The following is a 24,788-nucleotide window of genomic DNA, read 5'->3' as shown; positions in this document are numbered from 1 at the left end:
CCAGTTGTAAAAATTAAATATCATTGCTAAGTGCCCAAAACATAGTTCATATCCAGAAAATGTTAGCTCCTCTCCTTCCTTTAAGACTCAAGCCAGGGACTTCCCTGGTGGTGCAGCGATTAAGACCCCGAGCTCCCAGTGCAGGGGTTTGATCCCTGGTCAGGTAACTAGATCCCACATGCATGCTGCAACTAAGGAGCCTGTGAGCCGCAACTAAGATCTGGCACAACCAAATAAATAAATAAATAAATATTTAAAAAAACAAAAAGATTCAATGCAGGTGTTAATCAAAGGAGAAGTCTCTGTGGGTGCAGGGGTGATCAGGCACTGCCTGCCTTTACAGTATCTCCTCCCGCATTTTTGCACTTAATATTTGCTACTTGTGTCCTGAGGGCCCAACGTGTAGCTGCTGGATTGTGGCCTCTAAAGGGAGGTGACATGTATAGCAAGATGGGGATGACTCAGAATTGTGAAAATCTAAGTGGAAAGCAAGCATTTCATCATACCCCTCTTCAGTATGCTTTGGGTTTACTTCAAGGTTGGTAGAAGAATTGATATAGTTACAAAATTCATAAAAGAAAAAAAAAAATTCAAGTCTTTTTATTAACTTTTATCTCATCCTTTAAAAATTTCTAGCTGCATGTATTGATTATAAACAGTACAATAGAACATGGGTGTAATTAACAAATGCCTAGGCACGCATGGGGGACTCTGTTTTTGTGATTAGCGTAAGGATGGGTTAGGGCACTAACACACTCTCCATTTCCTCTTCCAGACTGTGGTTTTGAACTTGCTCCCCAGAGCTAACTTCAGCATGCTCAAAAGGAAGCAGAGCTCCAGAGTGGAGGCCCAGCCGGTCACTGACTTTGGTCCTGATGAATCTCTGTCGGACAATGCAGACATACTCTGGATTAACAAGCCAGTAAGTTTCTTTTGGGAAGTGTGGAGAGGCCCACGCTGATATAAAGGAAATTTGATTCATTTCATTCAAAACTCATGTAGCTTTGGCTTTGAAATGTCTGAACTGCAGTAGAACGTGGATGAGTCTCGGAGTCTGGAGGTTGAGAACAATCCCGATGAAATAATGAGGTGCCGCTGTGAGTTATTCACAGAGGAAGGCATGAGAGGTGGTCTGGCTCCCCCTTCTCCCTTCAGAGCCACGAAATGTAGAGTTAATACCACTTCTCAGATTGACCCAAAGCTGGAGACCGAGATGAGGAACCTGTTCGACCAGACTTCCTTTACTTACCTTCTCATGATGCAGGCACCTGAGGAGACAATCAGATGTTTGGAATTAAAGGTCTCCTTCTGAGTTGCACGGAAAGGTTAATGAGATAGTGGATAGTGTCTCTGAAGAATTTTGTCACCTTCTCTGCCTAATTAAGCTGATGGGAACTTGAGGGGAAGCCTGGCTACACCAAGTGTCATTGTACACGAGACAGTCTAGCAGCCAGAGCTGGGGCGGAAGGCATAGCCACAGGGCTGGGAAGCTCAGCTCTAGGATCCTGAGTGGTATAAACTCCTTTCTCAAACCAGCAACAGGGGCTGAATTCAGGAAATGAACAGCTACTCTCGCAGTGCTTGCCTTTCCCTTGACCTTGACCATGATAAAGATGATCGGCCTTAGTCCCCCTGTCCTTTCCCATCTAATCTGTCCTCAAGACTGCTTCTCGCCTGCTCACATTTCTTTCCACATTTCCGTGTCTGTTTCCATCACCCTTCTGCTTTACGATCATTGAAACATCCCTTTTACCTACAGTGCAAATCAAAATGCGTTAGTATCACATGCAGAGCCCTTTATATTGTGGTTCTAACTTGTTCAGCAACTGCCCTTCCCTGCATCTACATACACTCTGTTCACTTGTCGGTGGCTTCCTGCTCCTCTGAGATGTTCGGCCACTTCACGTTGTTTCCTTTGCCCGGAGACCCTTTCCCAGCAGCTCAGATGAGTCACATCACCCTCACCCATGAAGGCTGGCTCAGATGTGACCCCTGCTCCCATCCGTTCTGAGTTTCCTCCTTTGACCCTTCCCCACCACAGATGGAATGAACCTCTTCTCTTTCCACTTATCCTACTTTATATGTAAGTAGAAATGATATTGTATATAAATATCTATGTTATGCACATCAGACTGAAAGTAGTGATGAGTCAAAACTGTGTTGTTTCTATTTGTGTGTCCTCAGAGCCCAGTATAATTTCTGACACATAGTAGGTCTTCCATTCATGTTTAGCGACTTTGAACAGAATAGACAATAAAGCAGTCGCTAACTTTTTCTTAGTATCCACCACATACAGAGCTTTCTGAGAACTTCTGAAGAAGGTAGTGTTATAGATGTAGGCGTGTAAACACTAGAATGATTAATGCTTAATGAGAATTCATTCTTTAAATTCATTACAGTTTTGTTGTGGGAGAACCCATCTTTTGAAACTCTTGGGTAATTAGATCCTTTGTGTTGGAGGCCCAGATGGGGCTAAATTTACACACTGATGTTTATTGAAGCGCTTCCTAATTGCCATGAAAAGTACATCAACTTTTAAAGTTAATCATCAGTGACTTATATGGTATGGAATTAGCAGCATTATGTCTTCATGAAAATATTACAACTGTCATTAATATTATAACCCACTCACCAGCCTACAAGTGTCTGAGTCTCCTCAAAGTTCTGACAGGTTTTCTGTTTCTCATTGTGGGTGCTTGCTAGCTTGTGTAGCTGCAGAACCATCTACTATGAAACTAAAACATCTTCTTTCAGGGAGTATATTAAAGGATTAATGTGACTGCATATATATACAGGACAGTCAAGAAATAACACATTGAGATTACGTTTAGGAATTGTGTACTAACTGATTAGCTAGTAATATAAATTGTGTAGGTTTAGCATGCAGATGCGTTAATATTTTTTTATCCTAGGTATTAGTTTTCATAATAAGATGTTATACATGAGTAATTTTATGTCCTACACATATACAGATGTATACACACACATTTATCTCTTTAATTCCTACTTCTTTAGGTTGGGGTTAAGGAAAGTCTTCAAACAGCACGTGCACTGCCAGAATTGCACACAAACTTACTTTTGGCATTTTAGGAGAGATACCTGGGCTAAATTTTTATAAAACATGTTCTCCAAAGTAAAGAGGAAAGTCCATTTATTATTAAGCTTTGAAAATATAGGATGAGAGCAGATTTTAAAATATATTTTTATATAAGGATGTTACATATAAGATAAAATAGAAAGAAAACCATTCTTATGGAATATGTATCAATTTATTTTAAGAAGCATTTGAGGTCTACTAGGATAGGCCACTGTGCTAGATTCCAGGGAAATTACAATAAATATGGTCCCCGTTTCTAGGTGCTCATAGTGCATAAAAAACTATGAAAGTAGGGGCTTCCCAGGTGGCACAGTGGTTGAGAGTCCACCTGCCGATGCAGGGGACACGGGTTCGTGCCCTGGTCTGGGAAGATCCCACATGCCGCGGAGCGGCTGGGCCCGTGAGCCATGGCCGCTGAGCCTGCGCGTCCAGAGCCTGTGCTCCGCAACGGGAGAGGCCACAACAGTGAGGGGCCCACGTACCGCAAAAAAAAAAAACTATGAAAGTAATAGCATATCACTTTTTTATCAATACGTATATTGATTGAATCAGAATCTCCCTATATTATGGCCTTATGCCCTGGTAAGTATCAGAGCCGTTGGGGTAGCCTGACCTGGTTAACATCGAAGCTTTGGCTTTTATTAATGCAGGACCACAGACAAGCCCCTTAACCTTCCTGAGTCTTAGTGTTTTCATGTGAAAATTAGGCTGCTTTGAGAATTAAACGATGTAAAATACGTGAAAATATTTAGCACGTTACAAGTATTTAACGTGTTAGTTTCCTTCTTCCTTTTCTCCCTACTGGTGAAATATTTCCATCTCGTTATTACGTTTTCCAAATAGCATGGTTCATAACACAAGTTTAGGATATTTCGTGGCATCAAGATAGTAACTCCGGACCATCTCTGCAGTGGGTTCATTCTCTGCTGCGCATCTGTGCCATCATCAGCGTCATTTCTGTCTGCATGAACACGCCCATGACCTTCGAACACTACCCTCCTCTGCAGTACGTGACGTTCACCCTGGACACTCTGTTGATGTTTCTCTACACGGCAGAGATGATAGCAAAAATGCACATCCGGGGGATTGTCAAGGTGAGTGTTTCCATGTTATTTAAGCTGAAAACCAAAATGCATTGAGAATCTAAATCAGTTTAATGCTTTCACATTAATTTCAGTCAAACAAAACGTCTCTTTATTTTATCGATATTGAAGTCTTTTTAAAAAGGGTATAACTCCAGATGTTGGTGAAAATATAATACCTTAAGAATAATTAAAAAGTGAAGTCAATTGTGTAAGGCACAAAGTCTTGGAATATCTGAGAAGGAGCTAGATGGCCCCACTGCTGACTTCGTGAAGGCCGGAAGAGGGTCTTTCATGCCACCTATGGGATGAGTATGCCACCTAGCCCAAGGAGGCACCTGTTGGTTCATGGAACGCAGAATAAACGTCATGTGATAAATTTGCAGTGCGATGGTAATCAGCAGGATGTCATTCACCTGAGGCATTCTGAACATATTAAGAGGGAAAAAGAAAGGACTTGAAATGGAAAGGAATTCCAGGACTGTAACACAAGGAATGTGTAACATGAAATTGGCACCATTGGGAGACAATAAATAAATAAAGAAAAGAAAAAGGAAAAGAAAGAAAAAGAAAAGGAAGAAAATTTCTGTCCCGGGATATCTCTTTCTTCTGTAACCCTAACCTTCGCAGAGGATTTTTATTTATTTATATTTTAACCTTCATTAAAAATATGTAGATGATGCTGTCTCTAAAGTATTTCAAATTGTACTATTTCGAGAGACAATGGTATAATGAAACAGCAGATTGGGTGTTAGGGTCTGACAAATGACAGATTTGACTCAAATCCTAGCCTTTTCTTTTACTGGCTGTATCAGCATCTCAAGTGAGGTAATTTTGATGAAGAAGGGCCTTATTTTGTATAAGGGTTTCAAGACTTTAACAAGATGATGCTTAAGATATAGTTATTGGGTCAATTTTTTTGCTTCTCTTTACAATAATTCATTGTGTGCTATCTTTAAAAAGGGAGTTCACAGTCAATGCACTACTATTTTCACTTTTAACTTTTTAAAAACTTTTTATTATGGAACTTTAAAAATTTACAGGAAAGTAGAGATTATAGTTGTAATGAATCCTGTAACTCAGCATCAACAGTTATCAGTATTTTCCCAGTTCTATTTCATTTTAAAGCAAATCTGAGAAATCAGATTATTTCAGAAACAACTTCTTATGCATCGCTGACTGACAAAATCTTTTTTTTACATATTGCATCTAGCACAATTAACAATAATTCCTTAATGTAGGCTAATACCCCATCCGTATTCATAATTCCCCAGGTGTCTAAAATATTTTCTTTTACAGTTAGCTTCTTTGAATCAGGACTCAAAGAAGCTGTACAAAGTGTATTTGTTATATTTTAAAATCTCATTTAAGTCTCTTTAAATCCTTTAGGTCTCAGCCCCACATGCCCTGCAAAAAAATTTTCCATGTCATTGATCCATTGGGAAAGTGAGTCTTTTGTCTTGCAGAATGTTCTACAGTCTAGGTTTGGATAATTGCTTCCTGGTGGCTCTATTTAACAGTTTCTGTTTACTCCATATTCCCTGAACCTTTTTGACTGTTGACCAGTGATGTACACAGGTGTCTCTTTCACCACGTGGTCACCACAAAACAGATTGTCAAACTTTTGGATATTTGCCAATCTGTTGGGTGGCAAATGGTAACTCAGTGTGGTTTTAATTTGCATTTCCATTTGACGAGTGAAGTTGAACCTGATTCTATGTATATAAAGGCCATTTTCAAGTTGTCATTATTTTTCACTCAAATTTTGGGCACTTTTTGTGTGTTAGGAATATTAGCCCTTTATGATGTAAGTTGCAGTTATTTTTCCCCATTTGTCATTGTCTTTGGCTCTGCCTGTGGTTATTGGTACCACACACACTTCTTCCTGTCCCAGATCATGGGCAATCTTTCCATTCTATCAAGTCTGCTCCCGCACCTTAAAGGACTGTTTTATAGTTTTCCTCATGTAGATTTTGCACGTTTTTTGTTATATTTATGCTCTGATATTTTTTTTTTTTTTGCTCTTGGTGTGGGGTCTTGTCTTTTATTATGTATTCTTACTTACTGTTGTTCTTTTAAATGAAGGCTGTTGATTTCTGTTTGTTAATATTATATCCTGCCACTTTACTAAATTTACTAAATTTGTGTATTGTTTATAGTAGTTTTTCCATTCATTCTTTTGTTATTTCCATATCATCATATCGTATACAAATAAAGACAGGTTTGCCTTTTTCTTTCCAGTTCTTATGCCTCTAATTGCTGCCACTTATTTAATTGGGCCAGCTAATAATACCTACAAAATTTTAAATAGTTTTAGAGACAGTGCGCATCTCTGCTTAGCTCCCGGCTTTATTTAGAACACCTCTAATGTTTCCTAATTAAGTAATCTGAAGGATTTGCGTTTTAAGTATGCATATTTTATCAAGTTAAGGGAATAAACATTAATTCCAACTTTCAAGGGTTGCATCTTGAATAGCTTTTAAATTTTGTTGAATGATGATTTTTCTCCTTAGCTCTTGTAATAGCGTGGATTTCCTAATAATTGAACTATCCTTACATTCCCAGAAAAAACTCAGCTGGGTCATGACACAGTTTTGTTCTGTTTTAATCGGTTATTTCATTATATTTGTTATTATTTTCCTTGTGTAAATTTTGTCTAATCTTTGTCAGGTTTTGATGTTAGATTTTCTCTGTGTGTGTGTGTGTGTGTGTGCACTTATATGCTCTAAAATAATCTGAGTAATCTTGAAATTATTTTAACTTGGAAAGTTTGTTCGAAATCCCCTGTGAAACCATCTGATTCTAGTGCCTTTTTGGTAGGACTCCCTCTTCTTTCTGTTTCTCCTAGGGAAATTGGTCTGTTTAGACTTGCTTGGTCTGTTGGGGGTCTGTTTGATGAAGTAAATTTTCTTATGAAATTATTCACTATTTAATTTGTTTAATTTACTAACAGTGTATGTTTATTATGCACTGATTTCCAGCTAAAATATCTGTACAACTCTTTGCCAAACAATGTGAAAACTTACTAAGAAAAGTGTAACCTGATGCTTAAAATAGAACACGATGCACACATATACTTTATTTGGGTTGGTAGACTCAAGTCCACGTCCCTGGAAAGGCTAATGGGAAGAGAGGGAAGAGGAGGTAGTGATACACTTAACGCTTATCAATTGTTAAGTATTTAGATAAACATTGCCAGCACAAGATTTACCCCCCAAGAACAGCAGAGCTGCATGCATGCACATGTTACCTCCTTGCAGGATTCACGGACAACTTCAATGTTTCCACTGGCACCTGTACAGATTCGCTATAGTGGTTCTTCTAGTTACATAGTGATTTGGGAGCAAGTATTTTAGCAAATGTAAATAGCAAAGATTTGTGTAGTGAGAATTCAGATAGTGAGAGATAGACCTTCAGTATTTTGTGAAAGTGCTGTAATAATGGTCTGAAACAGGTACAGGGGAAGGGGGCACAAAAAATAGTGAAAAAAATCTGCTTGAAGATGTCAGTGAAGAGCAATGTGAAGTGATGTCTTGAAGTGAGGAGGTGTAGTCTATGGTGGGGGTATTTGCAGAGGGAAGTCAAGGGTTTCACAGAGAGAGAAAAGCAACGCTTTGAGACACACAGGCTTGGAACACCCTGGAGCCTTGGGGCACTCTGCGTAGTCAGAAGTAGCAGATGGGATGCTCAGGGAGCAGCTGGAAGGGACCCTGTGAAGGCAGCCCTGCTGCACCGTGGAGGGCCTTGCAGCCCTGCGAGGAGCTCAGGCTTCCTTCTGTGGTCAGTTAAGATGCGTGGGGCATACGAATCTGAGAGTGACACCCTCTGATTTGTATTTGAGAAGCTCACTGTGGAGGTCACACGCCCCACGCACGACAGGAGAGAGAAATTGGAGCACAAAGTCCTTCCGGCAGAAAATGTCCTTCAAAATTTTCATTAGAGGAATTTATGTGTTTAAAGGATTTCACATCTTTTATAACATCCCCCAAACTTGACTACACTGCCAATTAATTCCTACTGCCCAATAATTTGTTTCTAATTGCCTCCCCCACTAACTCTTGTTCCAAGAAGCATTCTAGCTCACCAAATCCCTACAGGCAAAAATAAAGCATTTGGGTGATACATGTTTGTGTTGCTGCAAAGCGTTCCATGTAGTGCAGACTGAATTCTTCAGACAATTCTCAGTTGTCTATTTTTCGTCTGGCAATAGACCTGGCTAAAAGTAGCATGCATCCTCTGAGCACTGTTGAAGTAATAAAAAATAATGCTAAGACGCAGTGACAGATGGGCCCTGGGAACTCAGAACAATAAATCATGTGCTTATGAAACTACACCCATGCATATTGTTTTGTAACTCCAACCTATATCCCTATAACTGTCTTCAGGTAAATGTGTTTGGTTTCTCTGCTTGTGAAGTCCTTGCATGGCAATTTAAGTTCCTCTCTTATACTGTATAATTGATTGGCAGCCTCCAAGTGTTTATCTTTATAAAAATTGACGGACAGCTCTTGAATAACTCATCTCCTCAGACACCAGCCTGCTGATTTCCACCCATAACTCAAATACTCTCTGCTCTCTCTTTCTTGTTGATGCAACAAACAAGTTAAAACCTTTCTTTCATATTGGAGGCATTAAAACTTCTCAGATACCACTGGGCCTTCGTGTGTGTTAGGTTCTGGTTACACATTTTGGAAGCAGGGGAAAGGGACAATTTATTATTTACAAATATTGTAACTTGAACATTAATACAGTAGGATTTTAAAGGGATCTGGACGTACTGACAAATTGAATCATAGCACCATTTAACCAGTTATGGTGAAGAGTCTTTGAAAATACAAATTGAAAAAGAGGCAACTTGATGAATACATCAGACACAAAATGCAATATGAGATTATGTTACCGAACCAAACTTGGGTCCGCTCACCCTCCCGCAGTAAAGCCAATCTACTGACACTGTGTTGTGCTGAAGGAAAGTGCAGTGTTTATTGCAAGACCAAGCAAGGGGAGTGGGTGGCTAATGCTCAAGGACCCAACTTCCCTGAAGGCTTTCAGGAAAGGAGTTTTAAAGGCAAGGTGAGGGTGAGGGTCAAGTAGTGCATGATCAGCTCATGGAGCTGGTGGTGAGGTGACTGCCTTCTGGTTCCAACCAGTCTGGGGTCTAGGTGCTGGTGGTCAGCATGCAGTTGACTTCCTCCACCTGATGGAGGTTTTAGTATCCTTTAGTACCTCAAGGATATGGGCTCAGAATAGTATCTATAGGCCTTGAAGAGGAATTAAAAGTCTTTGACTTTGTTTTATGGCTAAACTATTATTTTGCCTTGTTTTCCTTTGTTTCTGTATTTTCTCACTTCTGTGGTTAAACTTGCTCTTTGGAACTCTGGGAAGGCCTAGGAGGCTAGAGCTTTTCTACAAACAAGAGGTGGGGGACAGGGCAGAGTCCCACTTGGCTTCAATTATATTTCAAAGTGCCAGGTTTCAAAGTCCCTATTCTGTTTATTAAAAGGTATTTTACACTTATGGAGCCTTGGTGATTATCAATAATGATTGATATGATATCAATTTCAATTCATATTTACAATTCAATCGTATCTACAATTTCATTAAAATGCAAAAATTATATAAACCCTGACCTGGTTCCTATTTGCATGGCACATGGTCTTTGCTGATTCAAACTACACTAATCCAAGAAATATCCAAACGTTATCTCATCATTTCAACTGTGATCTTTCATGATTATGAAGGAAAAGAGTCTTAACTCTAAGGTAGTGCATTGAAAGGTACTCCATCTTTCTCTTTTTGCTGCAAAGAATCATTTCTTTAAAGGAACAATTTTAGTAGCTTCAGTGAATGGATAGATGCATGGATGCATTCATGAAGCATATGCATTGACTTCTTACTGCCTGCATTGTAATCTACAGAGGCTCTAAGACATGGTTCCTGTGCTTATCTCATCAATCATTTAATATCTGCTGTATGTCGTACATGGTGCTAGGTGGTGGGAGTGCCATCCGAAGTAGTCTAGTAAGTTTCAAGATGCTACTAATCTTCAGAACAAACTCAAACATTTACAGTGGGGAATAGACCTTTTCTTAAATGCAACACCAGAGAATACGTTTAGAGAAGATTTAAGTAGGAAGTCCAAACTGCAGGGACTAAAATATAAACTCATTAAACGACTGGATGGGGATTACAAAGGACTCTTCTGTAGGTTACACAGCATGAACCTTATTTATTTACATGAGCTGGGTTGCTGGTGGTAGCATGATGTGTGAGCAAAAGTGCTGATCAGAGTAGGCTGTGGTCAGACCAAACTATGGAGGGAAAAGTTGGCACAGACTGTGGGGAATTTTTCAGGAAGACGGAACAGCATGAAGAACAATGGATGCTAAAGGGCAAAAGGTTAAAAGAAAAGATGGGAAAAATCTGGGTGTTATTGGCCTTTGTATCCCAGGTCACTATAACACAGCTTGTTAAAGGTTTTTATAAATAATGGACGACCCCTGGAAACAGGAACCAAAACATAATGTATAAAACTTATGCTCAGCGGATTATTTCACGTATTATACCAGACAAGTAAAAAGAAGCCAGTTTTAGTTGACCATTATGTGCCATCTAGTATGTGGTGGTTCTTACTGGGGACAGCCAGATGCCACTGTGAATTTCTGGAACGTCTAAAGCAGAAAACATTCCAGATAATGCAACTCAAATGACTTCGTAATTCAGAAATAGTTTTCTACATTATACAGTAGTAGTTTTTGCTAAGCCAGTTTTCATAATATGAGGTCATTTGAAATTCGAATGTGTTTTTATGCTTTTGTTTTATTTGGGACCCTAAATGATTTAAAATAATGCTTTTATGTAGTTCAAATTATACTCCAGGGCAGCTTTGCAACATCAGTTTCTTTAGCAGACAAATTTATGTAGTAAATAAAAAACAAAAATTCAGCCAACTCTGTTACTGATAATTTTAGGTTGTGAATTTGTGAGGCCCAAGTTTTTCAATTTTGACTTTATTTGCACCAAATGACAAAGTGATTTTTGTTAAAGCTAAAATTTTCAACTTAAAAAAAATTTAATATTGAAAATCTATTAAAAAAATATAACACATGACCATTAGTCAAAAGACACATGTATGGATATTCTGTGAAAATTATGTCTCTCTTCTGCCCTTGGTTCTTGCCATTCTGTTCCCCTTCCAGGGAAATACCACTATTTATCCTCACTTTTTATATTTTAAATAAACCTCAATATAATGAGAAGCTCTTACCCTGTATCTAATTGAACATAATTTGTTACTAAAGCAAATTATGAGCAACAATAGAAGTTAATTGTAGTAATACTACATGCAACATTTTTTAATGCAAAATAGGAATAAAATAGTAATAGTGTTGGGGAAAAAATATTGTATAAGCTCATTCTATTTGGGTGCCTGTGTACCCAGTGATCTGTAATTATTCTCTTTCTTGCCTAATATTAACTTTTAATTGTTACTATTTTAAAATAGTTCTCTGCTGAGCCCCATAAAATTTCAGTTTTCATTTTTGGAATTTTTTACATTTTTTAAGCAATCACAATTATGCCTAGTTCTTCAAATAAAGATCAAGTAATATTTTTCTCTCACTTTTTGCTCAACAACAAGTAAAGAACACATTTGTTTACTAAAAGTCAATTTGAAAATATATACTTTAATTTTTCTGTGTAACACTTATCAACATCATATACTGTATATTTACATTTTTAAAAAGTTAACATTTAAAAACATTTTATAAAATAATGTATTCTAATGTCAGAGTAGACTCACAAGTAAAAAATGAAAGTAGTATGTCTTCCTTATCTTTCTTTTACATTTAAAATCCCAATTAAAGTTAAGTCGATATATGTTTATTTTGAAAATGAAGGCAAGTTTCTTCATCTTCACTTCTAATTCAGTTCAACATGAATTCCTGGCTAATTTTCCACTAATGATGGTTGTTCCCAGAGATTTAAAGTCCTTCACTGACCACTGTGTGCTCAATGGCCAGTGAAGGACTAACCTTGGTTCTTATAGGAAGAGGTGGTTTTAGGACCTAAGCAGCCTATTAAGTAGGATGGCCTCTGGTTCCTTATGTAGTGGACTCTGTGTGGCTAAGAGAAAAAACAGTGATGTTTTACCTTTGCATGAATTTAAAATTTTACATGCAAAGTTCTGCAGTTACTTGTGTTTTATAAATTATTTTCCTCATATATAATACCACTTAAAATGCTAAAAGTGTTCTTTTGGAAAGTGTGCTCAATTATGATACAAAAATTGTACATAACTTATACTGAATTAACACTTGATTATTCCCTCCACAGATGTTTTTTGAAATTATTCATTTTGTCTGATAACGCCATGTGAAATTTATTTTTAGGGGGATAGTTCCTATGTGAAAGATCGCTGGTGTGTTTTTGATGGATTTATGGTCTTTTGCCTTTGGGTTTCATTGGTGTTACAGGTAATTAAACACTTTTAAATTACAAGGGGGTATTTTCCAAAATGGGCATGATTTTACATTGAAAATCTAAATAGATATATTAAAGAGTATATATATATTTCATCCTGCATATTAAATGTGTTCTTTTCCATTTAATAACTATTGTATGATTGACAAACATTTCCTAACTATCATCTTGCCTCTGCTGGTAAATGGAATTCTTTTTCATCTTTTTCATAGTATTTTTAACCCTTTCGCCATTACTTTGTGTTCTAGATACTCAAATAGTTCCACCAAAGACCATGTGATTGTGTAATTTCCCAAAACATTATTTTTTTAATGTTTATTGGTTTTAAAAAGCCTAACATTTTAATCATTGTCAGTCACATTTTTGAATTATTTCTCAATCAGAAATAAAAATTAGTACCATATGAGATTATTTCTTATTAAGCAGATGTTAGAAATATATTCATTGAAATAAAGGAAAGAACATGGAGTGAGGTTTCTGTATTTGTAGAATAAAAATTTGAATTTAAAAATTAAAATTCCAGTCCTTTATGTGACTGAATTCTCACTAAAAATAGCTAAAATAATATAAATACATTGGGATAAATATTGGTTAACATAAAATGCTCTATTGCTAATAGAAAACGCCTTACCATGAGAAATGGGGAACATAGATTAAAAAGGCCTGAAGGACGGATTTTATTGAAAACCAGTAGAATTCATTCCCATGCATTCATTCAGGCTTGATTTTGCATTTAATTCAACTGAAGTTACTGTATTCTTCATTTTAAAAAAATCAGAATAAAATAAATTCATAGTGCATCCTGCAAACTCATCATGGTGCTTATTGATAAGCTGTCCTTATTTTTACAAAGCTCACCTCTCCAATAATTAATTTCATCCTACATTTTAAATATGTTCTTTTCCATTTAATAACTATTGTATGATTGACAAACGTTTCCTAATTATCATCTTGCCTCTACTGGTAAATGGAATTCTTTTTCATCTTTTTCATAGTATTTTTAACCCTTTCGCCATTACTTTGTGTTCTAGATACTCAAAAAGTTCCACCAAAGACCATTATTAGTGAGGAAGGCTTAGCATGCTTATTCTGTATTCTACGTTGGCACTTTGTAATAAAAACTGTGCCTTGATGGATTATACAGGAAATGAACAAGATTAACGACACTTTCATTAGTTTATGTATTTGTTTCTCTTAAGAAAGCTATAGCTCCAAAGAAAGTTGATTTCGGTGGAAGATAATGCAGGGCACAGGATGAACCTCTGATGCTGTCTGTATAGTCCTGACTACAAGCATTGCTAAGCGAAAGTCTGAATTGTTTGTTCACCTCTGAATTTGCAGGTATTTGAAATCGCTGATATAGTTGATCAGATGTCCCCTTGGGGCATGTTACGGATCCCACGGCCACTAATTATGATCCGGGCATTCCGGATTTATTTCCGATTTGAACTACCAAGGACCAGAATTACAAATATTTTGAAGTAAGCACTGCTTTTACGTAAGTTAAGGGGATAAGTTTATGATTTTGGGGGGTAAGTTTTACCTACTTTACGTGTTTTTTCCCCCTAGGCGATCAGGAGAACAAATATGGAGTGTTTCCATTTTCCTCCTTTTCTTTCTACTTCTTTATGGAATTTTAGGAGTTCAGATGTTTGGGACATTTACCTATCACTGTGTAGTAAATGACACAAAACCAGGGTAAGTTTGTCTACTAACTGCATTTTTTAAAAAATAGATCTTTATTGGAGTATAATTGCTTCACAATACTGTGTTAGTTTCTGTTGTACACCAAAGTGAATCAGCCGTATGCACACACGTGTCCCCGTATCCCCTCCCTCTTGAGCCTCCCTCCCACCCTCCCTATCCCACCCCTCTAGGTCATCACAAAGCACTGAGTTGATATCCCTGTGCTGTGCTGCTGCTTCCCACTTTTATCTAGGTGATTCATAAGGACTTTTCTGCAGTTCTCATGAGAAAAACCTCTGTCTCAATTTTTAAAAAAGTATTTATGTGCCCTCTATGTTCTGTATTCTCTGCTTCAAAATTGTTTTGTGCAAATGTTTAAGACAAATACTCAAGACAAGCCAGACTGAAAAATGTAACCCTGTGGGAAAGTAGATTCAGCGAATTCAAAGTGTACATTTAGAAAGTTTCCTCAGCGTGGGAACATAATACCGTCAGGATATTTTCATATCTTATTTAAATAAGATGGGAATGGAAAATGGTATAACTACTTTGAAAAACAGTCGGGCAGTTTCTTAAAAATTAAACAGACATCTACCATATATCCCATTCATTTATTCCTGGGGCTTAACCAAGAGAAATGAAAACTTATGTCCATACAAAGACTTATACATAGACTTATGTATGCTTATACATACAAAGGCTTTATTTGTAATAGCCCACTTTGGTAACACCCCAAATTTCCATCAACAGGTAAATGGATTAACAAATTGTGGTATATCCATGTAATGACTACTATTTAGCAATAAAAGAAGTATGAGATATTGATATACATAACATCTTGAGTCTCAAGATAATTACATTGAGTAAATGAAGCTAGATGAAAAAGAGTACATATTCTGTGGTTCTATGTATATAAAATTCTAGAAAATGTAAGCTTGTCTATGATGATATAAAGGAAATCATTGGTTGCCTGGAAATAAGGGTTAGGGTAGGAGAAAGAGATGACCAAGGGGCACTAGGAAACCTTTGGGATTAGTCAGTATGTTCATTTTCTTGAGTGTGGTTCTGTGCATATGTCAGAATTTATCAAGCTGTTCTTTTTAATATGTGCAATAGATTGTATGTCACGTATACCTTACTACAACTGATTTTCATCATATGGTAAGGCAGTTTTCCCCGCACTATTTATTGTGTGTCATTACTCACAGAATTTAACGCTACGTTTCTCATTTACTAATTCCCTGTCTATATTTGGGTCTGTAACTATAATCTCTATTGTGCCTGATTGACCTGTTTGACGATCCCTTCACCAATATCACGCTCTGGAGCTCGTTTAAATTATAATATGTCTGTATGCCTGGGAGTCCCATTTCCCGCTCCCAGACTCACATGGGCTTAGGACCCTGCCTTCTGCTTCTTGTAGGCATTGAAACCCAAGCTCATGGCTACTGGGTACTTAGTCCCCATTGAGACCACCATTTAGTCAACTCATTTATTTCCCTTCCTCTAGTTTTTAGTTTCCTCTTATATGTTGCCATTTTGGAATGTATTTTTCTTTCTTCTAAGCCCAGATATGCATTTTTAAATGTTAGTGTTTATCCAACAGATCTAGCTGTTTGTAGTGGAAGGAGCTAAATTTAATGTAGTCCATCTTGCTAGAATTAGCACTCTGGCACTCACAGCTATTTTTTTCCCTATTTTCCTCATTACACTGTGAGGTCCTTAAGGATACATTTGGGAAAAGGTCGATAAAATTCATTTCCCTGTGGTCAGTACCTAGTATCCTAGCACAGAGTAAGTACTTAGTAACTATTTATTGATGGCATGGTTAATAATGTGTTATATTTAGACAGATAATGACAACTTTATGACAAATTGATAAAGAAGAGGAAATAAAAAAAGAACAGAGGAAGAAAAGCAAGTTGCTAAAAGTGACAAAGGAGAAATTGTTAAAAAATAGAAAAGCAACTTTAAAAGCAGAGGATAGCAGTGAATTAGTACAAACACAGGATAGGAAAGTTGAAGGAAGTGGTGAGTAAGGGAGTTGACTTGTGTGGGTGAGGGAAGAAATGCGTGGAAGGAAACCTGTAGGTAGTTTTTTTTTTTTTTTAAATGTATGTGGGCTGTAGAATATGTCTAGATTGTTCCATGAATGAATATGAGGGTGGAAAAATATCGTGTGGGCAGAGACAATAGACGTAGAAGTGAAGAAAAGAGAAAGCTTCTGGGTAAGGAAGCAGCTGTGTTCTAACCGCAGTGAGTTTAAGAGGCTGGTTTAGAGTTCCCATTTTATTAAAAACCAAGTTGAAGGGCAAGAATTCTCAAACTTGTTAACCAAGCTAGGAGATCAGGCATCATGCTGCAAACTTAACTTTGACATAGAAAATATAATACAAATAGGGCAGACAGGTATGAGTGTCATCTGAACTCATGGTCTTTGAATCATTCAGTAAGTCCTCTTAGCCAGCTCCATGCTGTACTCTGTTCTCAAAAATGAGTGTCTGAAAAAAATGTTAAAAGACCTCTCATATTCTATTAGCTCCAGCTCATTACGTTATCCTAAAAAAAAGGAGTGCACTGGGAAGAATTTCATACGTGTTGGCAGACTTTTCAGTTACTAGAGACATAGCAGTTATAGGGAGACGTCTGCGTTTTCTCTTTCTTATATTTGTAAAATCTGCCCAATGGCTGTGTACACACACATGGATTTTGCCTTCTCTTTATGTGATTCTTAATTTACTATTTGAGAAGAAAATACGTAATTGGCCACATGGTTTTATGAGCAGTGTTACTGATGAAAACAATTTTCATAAGTTTGATGACTTATTTCAAGGACCAATCATTTCCACCATTTTTCTTTTATATTTTCAGTTCAGTGTTAACTGAGTTTTAAAGTCTCGCTTATTAGCAGAAAAACCGTCAATACAGTTTTACCGTTAGTTCCAGCCCAGACATTAATTTGCTTTCTTTTTAGAGACTCAAACAGTGTCCAAAGTCAGAATGAAACATATAAAAATCCCCATTTAAAAGAATTTCCCAACTTTTTTCTTTCCTTTTGTTGCTTCTTAACTAGAATTTCTCATAAACATCTCTGAGTCAGATATTAAGCTTTGGTATGATGGTTGTGTTTCCAGAGATAAGTGTTGCCAGTTGCTGTCATGACCTCATTTCTCTTCATCATCATCCTTTAACAATTGTTCCAACCTCTGCTTAATTTGCGTGCACTGTAGCCTAATAACAGGAGAGCTTTCAGGCAGAGATGCGCCTGTTCAGAAACCTGTATGTCCTAGGTTTCACGGCTGACCTCCAGAACTGATTATGTTTAATCTGTGAAGCAAACAGGATAAATAAGGAAGGAATTCAATACATGGAATTTTGCTTTTGAATGGAGCTGATTTCTTATAAAGCAGATAGAAAGGCATCTCAGCTGTGTCCTCTGTAGCATTACTAGTAAAGCTTTAGCTTCTTCTCTGGTAATGAATTGTGACCTAAGGCAATTATGGAAGAAGTAATGGGATTTGACTAAGCAAGGCAGTTCATATCCTAAAGAGAGCTGAGGAGGGCAGTGGCCTGTGGCAGAAACAGGTGTTGCAAAATGCCAAACGTGCTGGCAGAAATCTCCCTGAAGCTAAAAGAGGAACGTGTAAAAAGGAGCTGGTAGGTGAAATAGAAAAGGTGAAGATTTACCTGACACCTGATTATCATTCCTGAGAAAGGAGAGAAATTTATTCATAGCTTAGTATCAAATAATGACATCTCATCCCCAAGACTGAGATAATTAGAAAAGCTTTAAGGTAAGGAAATGTAAATGTTAAGTTCATAAAAGTTTACTATGTGGAGAGAGGATTCAACCACGAGTCTGGGTGAATATTTGTAATGACTGGACCATCAGCTTTAAGACCCAGAGGTAGGGGACCACACGTCACAGGCACCCAGGACAATCCTGGTGTATCCCTGTTGCTGCAGAGTAATTACTAATAACTTCCTTTGTGATCTCAGGAGAGCCTCAGTATGGACAATACATTTTATGGTTACCCCACCCAATGGCAGTTTTTAGGACTTGGTGGTATTTTATAAAATATCACTAAGACTTAGACCAGAGACAATATAAAGCCAGATTTGGGGCAGTTTTCTATTGCTGGTCCAAATAAAAAATTTTTAAGTTTTCCCTTTAGGGTACTTATAAAATAAATGAATGATTGTCTTATAAATTCCGTTCACAACATAACGAGGTTTTTTAAAAATGGAGAGGTCAGAAGAATTAAAAATAGAAACATGGGACTTAGAATATTAATTTTTAATTTCCATGGATTTATCAAGAGAGGATTTTGTAGAATATGTAAAATCATAAGTGCCTCAAATTCATGCAAAGGTCTGTGAAGTCTTCTTGATTAATATTTAAACTTCTTTTGAAAAGATGAAAAAAGACTGCTCTATTTAACTTACATGGCTCAGGCTGAGATATCTGCCAAGTGGGAGATATAAGAACAAGTTTGGATATTGGAAACATTTTCTTTAATATTTAAGAAATGAAAGTACTCTGATGATATATGTAGATTTCTAAATAAATTAATAGCAATGATTGTGGAGCACCTATTATGTCTCAGATATTTTGCTTGTAACTACTTTTTAGAACAATCTGAAAGGATTATTTCCCCCATTTTGCAGATGAAGACACAGCCTCAAAGAGGTTAAATAATGTGTCCACATGGTAAACGAGGGAGCTGGGATTTGAACTCCCAGCCCATGCTTGTGCCGCCATTTAACCAACCTCTGCAATGTTATAATCCCACATTCATAAACCTATTTCACATACAGACCCACATCCGTAACCATAAACTCTTTTTTTTTTTTTTTGCGGTACACGGGCCTCTCACTGTTGTGGCCTCTCCCGTTGCGGAGCACAGGCTCCGGACGGGCAGGCTCAGCGGCCATGGCTCACGGGCCCAGCGTCTCCGCGGCATGTGGGATCCTCCCGGACCGGGCCACAAACCCGTGTCCTCTCCATCGGCAGGCAGACTCTCAACCACTGCGCCACCAGGGAAGCCCCATAAACTCTTCATAATGTATGTCGTAGAGAAAATTAAAACCATATTACACCTGGTTTCTATCTCTATGTTGATGTTATATTCCAGGGGGTTCAGTCTCATCTGAATCTATAAAATAATGATATGCAATATATTTGTATTACTCCATATATCTCTTATAAATTTGTTGTGCACATGCATCTCAAAGATGCAGACCACTTGAGCCACCAGTTAGATTAACCTTTCATATGATGATAATGGTTTAAAATTAAATGTAAGAAAATATCTGAGGGAGTTCCTTGGTGGCCTGCTGGTTAGGATTCTGGGCTTTCACTGCCATGGCCCAGGTTCAATCCCTGGTCAGGGAACTGAGATCCCACAAGCTGTGTGGCATGGCCAAAAAAAAAAAGAAAATATTTGAGAATCAACTAAACTCCCATATGAAAAATTAATACCTGTGTGATTTTCACCAAAAGAGCAAAAGCATTCGTGAGAGTCTTCAGGATAAAAAAAGAAAATCCTACAGTTTGAAAAGGGTCGAAAAGAAATCGAGTAATTTATTTTGGTCAATTATACTATAGCACTTCTTTTGATCTTATGTTTACTTCCCCAAAAGAGGATAATGTAATAATATAGATTTTATTATTAATATGATTAATAATATATTTATTATATATTATAATCATATGCAATGCTAATTTATAATTATTATATTGTAATTAATATGTTAATTATAGTAACTAGTTAATATAATTATTAATATATGACTCCGATTTATTGTTAGTGGAAATAACCTTCATTGAACAACTGATATCTGTTATTTTCTCATTTAATACTCGTAACAATCTGGTAAGTTGTGTTCTACTTTTACACTCCTTATTACAGAGAAGGAAATTGAAGCTCAGTTTCCTTAAAGAAGATGTCTAAGATGAAACAGCTTGGAAGTACCAGAAGCAAGGTTTAAAACCAGATCTCCTTGACACTGATTTCTGTGCTTTTAAATATTTACTGTAATTCTGTCAGTATGTGAGGTGATCTTCAGCATGTGTCCCTCCAGAGTATTTGAGTAAAACCTTTAATTCTTCTTTGGTTCCAAGAAGCGCATGCTTAGGAGACAAGTTCTAAATGGGCTGTATGAGTAAGTGGTTAAGGCTGCCTGTTTGAGGGCTGAGTTCTCAGATGATGCACTGCCACTTCGGAACATACTGCGTGAATGTGAAATGAAGAGCCTGCCGATCCAGCCCCTGGCAAAGAATGTTGACTGTAGCTGCCTTCGTAGACATCATATGTAGTATCATTGTGATGTCTCAAGTTCAGCCAGACCAGCCTGCTTTTCCCCGGGATAGAAGCCGCACCAGCATGCCATGACTATAGCAGAACAAGCAGTCCGTTTCGGGAATTCATTTCTAGGGTTAGCTCTCTTAAGCAGAGAGAAATAGAGTCAGTAGGGTGTATACGTATAGAGAGAAAAAGAGATTTATTTAAGCAGTTGGCTCATGTGATTGTGGGGACCAGCAAGACCAAAATCTTCAGAGCAGGCCAGCGAGCTGGAAATTCCAGCTGGAGTCGATATTGAAGTCCTGAGTCCAAAGGCAGTCTGGAGATAAAATTCTTTCCTCTTTGGAGACTTCTCTCTTAAGGCCTTCCACTAATAGGATGAGGCCCACCCACATTATAGAGGGTCTTCTGCTTTACTTAAAGTCTACAGATTTAAATGTTAATCACATCTAAAAAACACTTTCATGGCAACATCTAGACTGATGTGGACCAAAGATCTGGACAACACAGTCTATCCAAGGTCACAAATAAATTCAGCCTATAAATTTAGACTGTGTCCGGAGCTGTATGAAATTGAAAGTTACACTGGGCAACAGTCGAGTTGGGAAGAATCCAATGAAGAGTTGACCACACAAACATGAGTGACACGGGTCCCAAGTGCCAGAAGTGAAAAGCATGGGTGCTTTGAGAATTTCTAATAGGGAAACCTAACCCAGTCTGAGTGACTTAGGGTGGCTCCCCTGAGAAGGTGACATTCAGGCTGGGCCCTGAAGGCTTAAAAAATGGGACTAACGAAGCAAAGATGGGAGGAGAGATTTCCAAGCAGGGGAGAAGGTTCTGCAGTAGATGGAGCTCATGGAGAGCTGGGGGAAGACAAACGTGGTTGGATGCTAGGACACTTGGAGGGGCAGGAGCCAGGTCCTTCACGGTCTTGTAGATCATATTAAAGATTTGTCACTGACCGACACAATGTAGGACAGTGATTATGAAAAGCCTCTCTACGTGCTCTGTGACAAATGGATAAGAAGGGCTGAAAGAGGCTGCAGAATGACCAGTTAGGAGGCCGGATTCTGGTGTAGGTAGAGGTGGACATGGAGAGTTGAATGAACCCAAAAGATATTTTGGAGGATATTTAGGGAACATGATGATTAGTTATAAGGGTGACAGGAGAATAAGGTATCAAGGTGATTCCAAGATATCCGGATTGCTCAACACTTTGGATGGTGGTGCTCTGGTGCTGCTTGTGATGAGAGGGAACGTTGGCAAAGGGTCTGAGTTTAGTATGGGGTCCATAGATTTGGAGGTGCTTGTGGTGTAGCAAAGTGGAGAGATCTAACAGGCAGTTGGACATGTAGCTCTGGGACTCTAAAATGGCATCTAAGATGGTAGAGAATTGAAACTATGAAAGTGGACTTAATTGCATAGGGAGAGAGCATCATGAAAGCCAAGGACCAAGCTCAGAGCAACTCAGTACTGAAGGTGAATTACAGGAGGAGGAGATGGAAAAGGAGAATGACCTGAGACATAAGGACAGAACTAGCATCTTCAAAGCCAGCTGCGTTGCGTCTCTCTGAGCCTTCCTTTCCACACAGGCACAGTTCTCTAACCACAACCGGAAAAGGCTTTCCACATTGAAGAACTTGTGCGATTAGGTGGGGCCCACTTAGGTAATCCAGGATGATCTCCCCAACTCAAGAGTTTTAGCCTTGTTCACATCTGTACCTTAATTCCTTTTTGCCAGGTAAGATAATATATTCACAGGTTCTGGAGGTGAGAACGTGGACGTCTTTAGGGGGCTGTGAGTAAGAAAGTATTGATTCCCACTTAAGCATGAATGGATATTTATTATGACTGGGAGAATCATTGTCTTTATTTAGGATATGGCTGGTTGGAGTGAGAATTTCACCCCCCTGAAAGTGGCGGGGGTGGAGGGAGGTGGTGGTGGGATGAATTGGGAGATTGGGATTGATATATATACACTAATATGTATAAAATAGATAACTAATAAGAACCTGCTGTACAAAAAAATAAAATTCAAAAATTCAAAAAAAAAAAAAAAGAAAAAAGAATTTCACCCCCACTAATTCCAGAGAGCCTCTTGTTCTATCCTGACTATCTGAGGGAAAATGAACAAGGAAGTAATTAACAGTAACAAATAAAAATAAAATCTATAAAATTCTTGTTAACTGAGAAGATGAAACTAAGATAAATAACCAGTAGATATTCTGAAACTCATGATGTTCATCTCAGTTTTTAGAAAGGATATTTATCATGTGGTTTTAGATACGTAAGTTCCAGAGCAATTAATCATCTAATAAATATGTCTCTAATAAGCATCCTCTAAGAGCTTGATGTTGGCAAAAATAACATGTTTCAAATCTGCTGCCTCCGAAGCCAAAAGATTTCAAAATACTATCTGTGCTGGTGAGGGTTGTGCTTCAAATGGGAATCAGTACTAATATGAAAGAAAAAACAAGTGGAATCGAAGAGGAAAAAATACCCTAATATTTATAAGTTAATGACAATGATCAAAATAGTTAACAATTATTGAGTGATTAACTTATTTCCAGTGCTATTCTGAGAGTGGTACATTACCACATTTAATCATTAAGACCCCCACACACAAGGTAGGTATAATTGCCATCCCCATTTTTGAAATGTGGAAACTGAGGCTGTCCTTGCCAGGGCTAGGGGTTCAATCTAGGGAATGTACAAACTTCAAACTATAAATTACAATAGGTCACACCTAGCACTTATTGTCTACCAAGTGCCTGTTTTAAGTATTTTACAGATGTAACATTTTCCCCACAGCTCCTTGAAGGAAGTATTTTCCCACCATCATAGAGATGAGGAAACTGAGGCACAGATTGGCAAAGTCACACATGTAGTAAGGGCTGAGCCGGAATTCACACCCAACAGACTGGCGCCAGAGTCCAGTTATCCAAATAACTGAAAGATGATGTTTTTTGAAACCGTTTTGTGTAGACAGAGTGTTTTTGTCAGATATTTGCTGCTGTTGTCTTTTTAAAGTATTGGAAGTGAAAAAAAATTACTGATTTTGATGGGCCAGTACACTTTCCCCTTCCAGCACTTCACCTTACCTTCCTCACTTACGAATTAAGAACTAGGTCATCTATAAGGTTTCTTTCAGCTGCACAATTCTGTGAACAAAATGCTTTCAGGATCACGTACCAAAATTCCTTCTATTGTTTTGAGAATCCTTTATTGTTGTGTTTTCACATGCCAGGATTTATGTTACATTTTATTATTGTAATGACTAATAATCATTTATAGTAAGCATTTATTGAGTGCTTGAAACACGCTAGGTGCTGTGATGAATGCATTACTTGGTTTATTTTACTTAAAGCTCACACAAGCTTCTCTCCCTGTTTCACAGATGAGGAAACCGAGTTTAGAAACATTTAAAATTATTCAAGTCACACAGCCAGTCAGTGGCAGAGCTTGGAACCAACCCAGAAAGCCTTCCTCTGAAACTCTGAAGCCCAGTCCCCTTACCACTTTGTTCTGATATGTGGGTACAAACTCAAGAACATAGAGTCAGGCTAGACTTAAGCGAAGATGCATCATTTGGCCTGCATATAAGAATGTAAAAGGAGGGGAAATAAGTGATGTGTGTGCCTAAAATCATATCTTTCTGACACAACCAAGTGGTGATTTCCACAAGCAGAGCCTTTCCTTTTGCATGTGGGGTCCAAAGGACCAGCTTAAAATATGACAATTATTTAAACATTCCCTGAGATGTATTGACAAATTAGCTCACTTGCTGCTAACAAAGAGCAGAACCCTGAACGAGTAAACATAGAAGTTTGTTTTGACTGAGATGGAACTGGGCAGTGTATTACCAGGGATTGTGTGCATGTGTGTGCGTAAGACTGTGTAAAATTGTGTATGTCTTTGCAGGAGATTGTGTGTGTGTGCACATGGGCATGGTGGCCTCCAGCAGCTAAGGGATCCTGGAGAGTTAGGCATCATACTCTAGAGAAAACATGTTATATAAGGGGAAGTGGCCAACTGAATGTAAGAGGATATTAAAAAAAGCAATGTGACCCAACACATCTGCCTCAATTTGGCCATAAGCAGAGGAGACTGAGACAGTCCTAAGGTTGGTCCCCATTT

General features: G+C 37.9%; 1 protein-coding gene across 2 annotated transcripts in view; it reads left to right on the top strand.

Moving 5' to 3' along the window:
- Positions 1–814: 814 nt before the first annotated feature.
- NALCN (sodium leak channel, non-selective) overlaps positions 815–24,788 on the top strand; it is a 280,091-nt gene continuing 256,117 nt past the window's right edge. For both annotated transcript variants that reach the window (XM_059995484.1, XM_059995483.1), the window contains exons 1-5: positions 815–922; positions 4,009–4,191; positions 12,570–12,653; positions 14,002–14,141; positions 14,230–14,358. In XM_059995484.1, coding sequence (XP_059851467.1) covers positions 815–922; positions 4,009–4,191; positions 12,570–12,653; positions 14,002–14,141; positions 14,230–14,358 — 644 coding nt within the window. The remainder of the gene's footprint in view (positions 923–4,008; positions 4,192–12,569; positions 12,654–14,001; positions 14,142–14,229; positions 14,359–24,788) is intronic.

The sequence above is a fragment of the Delphinus delphis genome, chromosome 18 (assembly GCF_949987515.2).
Source record: "Delphinus delphis chromosome 18, mDelDel1.2, whole genome shotgun sequence".
Classification (NCBI taxonomy): Eukaryota; Metazoa; Chordata; class Mammalia; order Artiodactyla; family Delphinidae; genus Delphinus; species Delphinus delphis.
The sequence above is the reverse complement of the archived record's forward strand: the minus strand, read 5'-3'. Positions and strand labels throughout refer to the sequence as shown.